This window comes from Nanorana parkeri, unplaced genomic scaffold (genome assembly GCF_000935625.1).
Source record: "Nanorana parkeri isolate BGI_ZX_2015 unplaced genomic scaffold, ASM93562v1 scaffold553, whole genome shotgun sequence".
Classification (NCBI taxonomy): Eukaryota; Metazoa; Chordata; class Amphibia; order Anura; family Dicroglossidae; genus Nanorana; species Nanorana parkeri.
Genome location: NW_017306821.1, coordinates 49,627 through 59,311, shown reverse-complemented (window position 1 = coordinate 59,311; position 9,685 = coordinate 49,627). Strand labels below are relative to the sequence as shown.

General features: G+C 40.9%; 1 protein-coding gene across 1 annotated transcript; it reads left to right on the top strand.

The window, feature by feature from the left end:
- The first annotated feature begins 1,632 nt into the window (after window positions 1-1,632).
- On the top strand, window positions 1,633-9,390 carry S1PR1 (sphingosine-1-phosphate receptor 1). The gene is made up of 2 exons (XM_018561964.1): window positions 1,633-1,867; window positions 8,064-9,390. The coding sequence occupies exon 2, from the start codon at window positions 8,183-8,185 to the stop codon at window positions 9,284-9,286; it is 1,104 nt and encodes a 367-aa protein (XP_018417466.1). The 5' UTR covers window positions 1,633-1,867; window positions 8,064-8,182; the 3' UTR covers window positions 9,287-9,390.
- Window positions 9,391-9,685: the final 295 nt, after the last annotated feature.

The window sequence follows — 9,685 nt, the reverse complement described above, 5'->3', positions numbered from 1 at the left end:
CTAAAAGCACACTGACTCTAGCATTGAGACTGACACACACTTACAGTGATCTAGATAAGGACCTGATGTAATTATGTTATCTGTATTTTTTTTTACACATACTTTTCTTCCTGTAGAGCAGCCTTTTTCATTCAGGGTGCCTTCTGGCTTCCTCAGCGATGCCTCAGAATTTTCACACACCATCATGCCGGTCCATGGTGCAGGCAGGTTGGACAGCTAACATGATACAAATTAATAATCCAGGGAGGGTGGGATCTATCCTGAAGAGGATGGAAGTTGTCTCTGTCTGGGCTTACTCCAAGTCCCACCCTCTCCCATGATGCCTTAGCTCCACCTCCTGATGTAATAGCAGGACTCTGATGTGAAAGAGAGGGACTCTGATATTAACCGAGGGGGCTACTGGTATGAAAGGGGGATTCTAATGAAAAAGAAGGGCTTCTGATGTGAAGGGGGGACTCTGATGTTAAGGGGGCTCTGATGTGAAGGGGGCACTCTGATGTTAAGGGGGGCTCTGAAGTGAAGGGGGGTCTCTGATGTAAAGGGGGCTTCTGATGTGAAGGGGGACTCTGAAGTGAACGAGAGGGGCTCTGATATTAACAGAGGGAGCTCCTGGTATGAAAGGGGGATTCTAATGTAAAGGAGGGCTTCTGATGTGAAGGGGGACTCTGATGTTAAGGGGTCTCTAAGATACTAAGATGTGAAGGGGGATACTGATGTGAAGAGGGACTCTGATGTGAAGGGGTGTCCTGATGTGAAATAGGGCTCTGATGTGAAGGGGGGCTTATTGTGTGAAAGGAGGGGATTCTGATGTGAAAGTGGGGGGCTCTAATGTGAAAGAGGGTAATCTGATGTGAAGGGGCTGGCTCTGATGTGAAAGAGGGGGTTTCTGATGTGAAGTGGGATTCTGATGTGAAAGGAGGGGCCTCTGATGTGAAAGAGGGTAATCTGATGTGAATGGCGGGGGGCTCTGATGTGAAAGAGGACAATCAAATCTGATGTGAAAGGGGTGGCTCTGATGTGAAAGAGGGGGCTCCGATGTGAAGGGGGTTTCTGATGTGAAGGAGGACTCTGATGTGAATGAGAATTCTGATGTAAAAGGGGGGATTCTGATGTGAAAGAGGGGGCTCTGATGTAAAGGGGGCTTTTGATTTACAGGCGGGACTGTTATGTTACGCGGGGAACCCACTTTTTTGTGTTTTTTTTCATGGGAGCCCCCTAAAAATCCACATCAGGCTATACAGATAAGAGTCTGGTATGGATTTTTGAGGGGCCACAGGTTTTTTTTTACATTTTAGAGGGGTGCCTGATATGAAGCATAGTACAAAAGGTAAACTTAGCCGGCAAATAAATGAGGGTGCATTCATTGATTTTTGGCAAAAGGTGCAATAAGCTGTTCAATAAAACCACTTGTTACAGACAATGATGGTAAAATAATGTACAGTAAAGTGGAAAGTGTGTGAAAGGCTAGCTGTAGAGGTGTCTGCTCTTACCATTCAATCCATAGGAGAGTAGGGATGGAATCCCATTGACTTGTGAGCTCTATAGAGAAGAGTGAATAGGAGGACGGAGGGGGCGGGGCTGGGGCTCACATTTCTCTGCTCACACATCGTCCACACTCGTATTGCCTGGGGAGGACAAGCAGCATCGGACTGACATTGAAAGTGAACTGCATGATCAGCTTCCCTGGAAACTCCTGAGAACCCAGAAAAGAAAGAATGCTGGAGCTTGTCCTACATGAAGAAAGGACGGATCTGTGATTTCTGCAATACTTTCATTGCTCTCTGGGCATTACAAGACAAGAGGAGACTCTACTTTGTTCTAAGTCCCAGCTTTGTGAATACAAGAAGTCTGCAGATGTCTCACCAAGGTAAGGGCAATGCGATAATCCAGTAGATGCCTTTTCACTCATCATAATTACTTGTTTATTAAACACTAGACGATGAGAAACTTTTGTTTGAAAATACTAAAATCTAGTAACACTTTTACATACTTTTAAACAGTTGCAACATCGCAGGTTCAGTGTCAGAATGTCCTCTCCCCTCATAGGGAAAGACTCCCTTAGCATTGAGATTATTGAAGATGTATGTTACCACTATATGGTTTTTATTGTGAAAACAAAAGTTTGGTATCACAATTTCAGGATGAAAAATGCTGAGCAATAATATAATACAAATACATGTTATGTATAGTGTTGTTTGTAAATTACATTATGGGTGAAATATGCCTAGCCTGGAGACCACCCACATTATTTTAGGTCAGTGGTGGACAAATGGATGTGGAATTCAGGAGCCAGTCTTTCCAATCCTGGAGGCAGCAGGGTTTTTTCTTTTTGGAAAGGAGCTTTGTTGACAGGTAGCGTAAATCTCAAAAGTTAGGCATTAGCTCTAATTGTTGAGGAGCATTGGCTACCTGGCTCCTGTGATGTCTCCAGCCCTGCTTTATGGCCACTACTCAGTTTCCAGCAAGTTGGAAATGTTCTGCACATAATACGCTTATTATGGCATGCTAGGGAAGCCGTACATGACCTGACTCTTGCCCAGTTGTCAAAAGCAATGCTTGGTTCTTACTAGGTTTTAGCCATTATTGACCACCTTGTAGATGGACTGCTGTCTGTGGATGCTTGGATCTAACTAGGTTTGAACCATAAATGACCACTGTGTACATGGACTCCTGTCTGCAGATGCTTGGATCTTACTAGGTTTGAGCTATGAATGACCATCCTGTAGATGGACTGCTGCCTGTAGTTGCTTGGATCTTACTTGGTTTGAGCCAAGAATGACCAACCTGCAGATGGACTGCTGTCTTTAGATGCTTGGATCTTGCTAAGTTTGAGCCATAAGTGACCACTCTGTAGATGGACTGCTGCCTGTAGATGCTTGGATATTACTAGGTTTGAGCCACGAATGACCACCCTGTAGATGGATTGCTGTCTGTAGATGCCAGGGGTCCAGGAATCACATTTAAAAAAATGTTTCTTGAGGCTAAGGGTTACTGAGGGCAATAGGTGGCAAGATATTTGCCAGTCTTCGAGCAAGACCCCATCAGGACCTGCCAGATCCTTCCCCCATATTCTTCCCATATGTATTAGTACTGCATGTGCTGTAAAAAATGAATTCCCTTTTCTCCATGAACAGTTGGATTTCTTGCTCCCAACAAGTTAAGCATGATTAGCCAAACTTTCCTATAAATAATTAACATATTTACACAGCCAAATGAAAGTCCCATTCACTAACACTTACATACTGGGAGCTGCAGCACCCTTGGACCCTCACCCTAAGCCTAGAGCTACAGAGGCAATTAAGTTTCTTTGCTACTCTGAGATTTAACCACTTGTTTGCAGTCACAACATTTGCAGAACACAGAAATCAATGTGATGCCAATGAGATAACTGTCAACAAGCAGTTAACTAGCAAAAAGAAGAGCCTTAGGCTAAAGTGGAGCTCTGTATACACACCTGCTATACTGTTCACATATGTAAATATCACATACTGCCTTCCTTTACAAGGTGCAGGGGGCCTTTATTTGCATTTCGACTGTATCTTTTCTAGCCTTAAGCCCAAATTAATTGACTCAAGCTTTCCACCTATTTAGGCTAGCTATTGAAACTTTTTGACTTTTAGGAGTCATTTGGAGGTTTTCATTGGTTTGTCTGCCAGACTCAAAACAGACAAAGCCACTGATCTCATTATTGTTAGTAACAGGCTATGCATAGGTGTGCTAATAGGTGTTTCACATTAGCAAAAGCAATCATTTTAAGAAAGAAAGAGACTGTCCAACATTTTTGCCAATAATATCAGACAGTAGTTTGGCTTTTGTGCCACATTTATCAGGTGAACTGGGTAGACGTTTGAAGTCAGCCCTATGGCACAAACACTCTTTAAGGAAAAGCAGATGTTTTCGTCTGGATTTGTTTCCAAATGTGAAAAAAATATATATTCATGAGAAGATTGTTGACTAGTTGAAAGTTGAATTGGCTTTGCAGAGTGAGCAATGGGTGCTCTCAAGATCTGCATAATTTATGATTCGGTCAATATGGACAATATTGTGTGTTTGTTGTCTTTTTGTCAGCAAATTGGAGCATCATGTATGCAGGCATTGGTTTAACTCCAGAGTCTTGGTGTTGTCTGTTATTATACAAGATTTATATAGTGCCAGCAGTTTGCACGGCGCTTTACAATATAAGGAAGACATTACAATTGCAATACAATGCAAGACAAGATGGTAAGGAGGTCTGTTGACATTTTTCGCACATTGTACACTGTCTGACTGTTATATCAACACCAAAATGAACTGTACCATAAGAGTTATCAGTACATCAGTGCACGTGCATCAGTACCCTTACCTTAACATAAGTGAATATGTTTTCTTTTTTCACTTATTAAAGAACTTACAAAAACAGCACTCTAGCCAAAAATACAAACTTAAGTCATGAAATGTATATGACGAACACAGCCTACCCAACCATTATAATCCACACATAGCTGTAGCCCACCCTGCTGGTTAAATAACCCCTATTGTCCCTAATCTATTCTAACAACACCAATTGTTCACCCACATGAGAATGCTGACCAAGTATTAGCTGTTTATTGATGGATGTCACTTGTTGCCTTGAGCTGCTTTTTAAAATCTCACATTATCCGCAATCCAGGCATTTGTCCTTTAACAGCTCCAGTCCCCATGGAAAGACAATATGACATTGATTTACAAGAGACCCCAGCTAAACATTAGCTGATACCTTTGCACAGTCATTACCATGTAATGTAAAAACACCAGTGCCAGTGATTTATTTATGTAGGGGTCATGTGACTTCGTAATGGCTGATTGATTGCTGTTGCATACAAAGCACAGAGATTTATTCGGGAAATAGTTGTTCAGAAACCCAAAAGAATCATTACATGATTGCATTTGGCATGGAGTACCAGTCTGAGTTCTGAAAAATTCTCAATTTCCACAATCTTGGGTGGGTAACAATGCACAGCGTACTTGAGATAAACAACGTGCACGAGGGCATATTTACCTGGCTTTATAGTACACTGTGCTGGGCTTACTGCAAGGGGACAATGCCTACTGTACTTAGCTGCAATGACAAAGTTCCCACTGTAGAAACATGATACTATATAAAATCATTATAGAGCCCCTGGCTTTTCAGCCTCCATCCTTAACACAATCCCACTAAACAAGCCTTTACAAGTAGCATATACATCAGTCACTAATATAGCAGCATAGTATTTGTTTTTATAGGCACCTTATAAGGTTATCTGAACTGTATATGCATGCATTTAAATCTGAATAATTTGGGCAATACTAATTCTGCTTGGAGAATTGCAAAATTGTACAGCGTACTAGAGTACTGCTGGACCCCATTGCAGACCTTTGGTCTGATAGTGGCTATTGTTATGACATAAAGGTTAATCTATGCTTTGCTTGGAATGGGTAATGCAACAGATTCACTTATCACCACCCTTCCTCATTTACCTTCCTGCTGCTTGGTTGGCGTATGGGAGTGAAGAGAAGAAACTCTGATTGTACAATCTCCTTGAACTACATAATTCAAGGGCCTGCTATATTGGTTTCAAATGCATTGGGTAGGTTAGGTCGGTCCTCATTAATAAAAAAAAAGAAAAAACTATGGCCCAATCTTTTTTAGCCGTAGTTCTCTTTAGGGTCACAGGAGGACATTTGCTATTGCCTTCTTTCAAAACTCTGCCCACTACTACGGCCCACTATATGCTGATAGCACAGAGCCGCTCTGTGGCTAAGAAAGATTCCAACAATATTGATGGGATCCACCCCCCACCTGATTGTCCAGTTAGCACTGGAGAAATGGAGAGAGGAGGGGGGAATCCCTGCGGGGAGCAGTGACTGACAGTCACCACTCTCTGCAGGGAGAAGATCGGAAACTGAGTGATTGGCAGTATGTGATCGTTCAGCTCTCGATCGATCAATAGAGCTGACATGTGACAGCTGCAGTGTCACATGCCGGCTCTAATTATGGGGTTGAGTGCATTTCACTCCTTTCACACAATTCTCCTTTAATCGTAACTTGGTTGTACAGAGATTGTACAGTCAGATAGTATGGTGAGCACTAGATTGTGTATGGTCACCCTACGTTTCTGCAGCAGGTGTGGGAGTATAGAAAAGATAAATATAAGCAACTGGATGGGCAGCAGTTAAGTGAACATGCAGATTTGTCTAGAGTGGAAAAAGTACAGGTTCTCTTTGTGATTTGTTAGAGCAGTGGGCAAGTGAGGTGGTAAAATTGTAAGATGTTCTATGGTTTTATGTATTTGACTGTATGACATAGTATGTATACATTCTTGTCACACATGTCACTAATGTATATCACAATATAGGTCACTCATACAATATGCATATGCTGCAGTTTTAAATGTAAAATATTAAAGGGAGGCACAGTTCACATTGTTGATCATTAACCTGTAAACAGATCACAAATGACAAGCATTTTCAACTACTTCTCCAACAATGTAATAATATATAATAATGACAGCATAACCCTGTTTACTTGCAGATATAGGCCACCTATAACAAGTCCCTTGTCTATCTCAATATAAAGTCTTGCTAACAGAAGATATAGAATGCACTTTAATAATGTCATGCTATAAAGGTATCTGGAGTACCTAGCCTCTTGATACTGTTGTTTCTGCCTCTCTGACACCTTTCCAGTACATTGTGGTCATAGGAAGTAGCATCCTCTGGATACAGAACAAATTGTACTTATTCATTGCTTGTCCACGCTGGCTTAATTTCCTTTCTTCCAGCTCGCAGTTTGCTGTTAGCCAAGCTTTACCGCTCTACTTGCGCAAAATAGAAACCTTACCCCACAGGCAAAAGCTTCCTCTATAGCATAGGGTGACTTCACACAGCTACTGAACAAAGTGACAGTGCAGCTGTGTCTCTCTAGCTCCTCGGAAGGGTTTAGAAGAATCATCGGTTTTACTGTGGTCAAATCACAAAAACATGTATGTGGATGCAAATCCTTTTATATTACATGCAGCCCAAGAAGATTCAGATTGATTGATAATAGCTACAATATAAAATGCAAAAATCCTTGCAATGAACCCTAAAGGCAAAGGGGGAGAGGGCCGCTTAGGCTTCTATACAGTGGTGGAAAGGTGCTCTGCAAGACACCTGCATCCATGTACCATATAGTTTACTTGAGCTCGCTTCAGAAACACTTATGGTTATATCTGCATATTGGAAAAATACCGTATATATGATTATAATAAGTTCAAAAGCACTAAATGTTGCAGGAATGTATTTTAGTTTTAACAGTGTTCTGCATCTGTTTGAGGAGATCCAAGTATTGGTGATCTCCCTGGATTTGTTGGACTATCAACCTTTTTGTTGCCACCACTAGTACCAGAGATAAAACAGAGAAACCACACCTGTCATTTTAAACACTGAACCATACAACCTTATTCAAGAACGAGTTCTTTTTACATAGTAACCAACTCAATTTCACTCTGATGAAGTCAGACCAGTAAAAAATGGATACCCAAAGATGGCACCTAAAAAATGAACTTGAGAATAAGAAATCATTATTTAAAAAGTCCACCAAGCTGATGGTAAATGTAATAGATATTGTGCAATCAAATTGTATTGTGTGCGGCTACTGAAGGTATGAGCCTAAAACGGTATTTTCAACTAAAGCTCACCACGCATATTACAATCTGGCTGTACAATCATGTTTAGATTTACTAACAGTTATGTAGTGCAAGGTCATGCCTGATTGGATACAAATTGATTGGTTTAGGTAGGTCCTCATATTACATAGTGGTAAATCTAAAGCTCATTTAGTTACTTTCTTTGTACCAAGATATATGTGAATAAAATGGACTACAGAAGCAAAACATGTAAGAAAGAGTAATATAATGGATGTTTTTTCTGATCGATGTATAAATGTAACACAAAAAGTTTTCTCCATCTACAGAAATCAGTATAGTTTTGTATATAATATTGCAAAAGCTAAAGTTGCAAAATACATTCTTACTGCATGAACAAAATAAGAACAATCTAACCAATATGTTATTATGTGGTTTTAGGAATGCAAGTCTAGTCATATATATTGGAGAAGGAACCTCGGCTACCGGAGCGCCATTTGAACATCAAACCTGACATCTAGTGTTAATTTCAAGGAACTACACCAACTACGACTGCCAGTATGATGGCTCATAACGACACCATCGATGTTACTATTTTATTGCATTATAATTACACGGGGAAGTACAAGCACCCTCCTAAGAATGGTCTGAAGTCAAGCTCTATTATATTTATAATTATCTGCTGCTTCATTATATTGGAGAACATTCTTGTACTCTTGACTATCTGGCGAACCAAGAAGTTCCATCGTCCAATGTATTACTTTATTGGAAACTTGGCCCTTTCGGATTTATTAGCTGGAGCTGCTTACACAGCCAACATCCTTCTGTCTGGGGCGAATACATTCAGGTTGACGCCAATTCAATGGTTTATACGGGAAGGAAGTATGTTTGTTGCTCTCTCTGCCTCGGTCTTCAGCCTCTTGGCAATTGCTACTGAGCGCTACATCACCATGTTGAAGATGAAGTTGCACAATGGTAGCAAAAGCTCAAGATCTTTCCTTCTGATTAGTGGCTGCTGGCTTCTGTCTTTGTGCCTTGGAGGTCTACCAATTATGGGCTGGAACTGTTTGAAAGACATGGAATATTGTTCCACAGTCCTTCCCTTGTATCATAAACATTATATTTTCTTCTGTACCTCCATTTTCTGCATATTATTGATGGCTATTGTTGTTCTATATGCCAGGATCTACTTCTTGGTAAGAACACGAAGTAGAAGCCTGACCTTTAGGAAAAACTGTGCCAGAACCAGTCGGAGTTCAGAGAAGTCCATGGCACTGCTTAAAACAGTTATTATTGTTTTAAGTGTCTTCATTTTATGTTGGTCACCACTTTTTGTTTTCCTCCTATTGGATTTTGGATGTCAAGTAAAAGCTTGTGAGGTTCTTTTTAAGGCTGAATACTTCTTGTCTCTTGCAGTTCTTAACTCTGCCACAAATCCCATCATTTACACCCTGACCAATAGGGAGATGAGACGGGCCTTCCTAAAAATGGCAATCTGTTGCCATGGCTCCATTCTGAACGCAGGTGCAAAAGTTAAAAGGCCAATTATTACAGGAATGGAGTTCAGCCGAAGCAAGTCGGACAATTCTTCTCACCCACAAAAGGACGAGGTGGACTACCCAGTAACCCTTATGTCCTCTGGCAATATGACTTCCTCCTCCTAACACATGGACAGCAGACTTGAGTTTGATAAGCTCCTGTAAGTGGGCATAGCCACCTAATGGAATATCTCCTTACCCCCTGGAAAATGCTAAGGACTAGTAAAGTCCAGAAAAGTAGCATTAGTTCTGAATGGAGATGCAAAGCACTTGACTGAAAAAAAAATAAGGAGTAAGCAAGCTGGCATAAACTAGATGGCTGCTTGTGGAACACTAGTCTTGCCTGTAAGGATGTGAATTTCACTGAAATATATTTTAATGAAGTGGATCTGTAACTGTATATGCAGTGCAACCATGAGATCTAATATCACTTACCCAAAGTGGATAGGACGCTTAGTTATTAAACTTTGTCTAGAAGAGACATTCTGGGCACTTGGTTTATCCTACAAACTTTTATACTCTCAT

Coding starts and splice junctions, on each gene's coding strand:
- S1PR1 (XM_018561964.1), top strand. CDS start 8,183: ATGATGGCTCATAACGACACCATCGATGTTACTATTTTATTGCATTAT.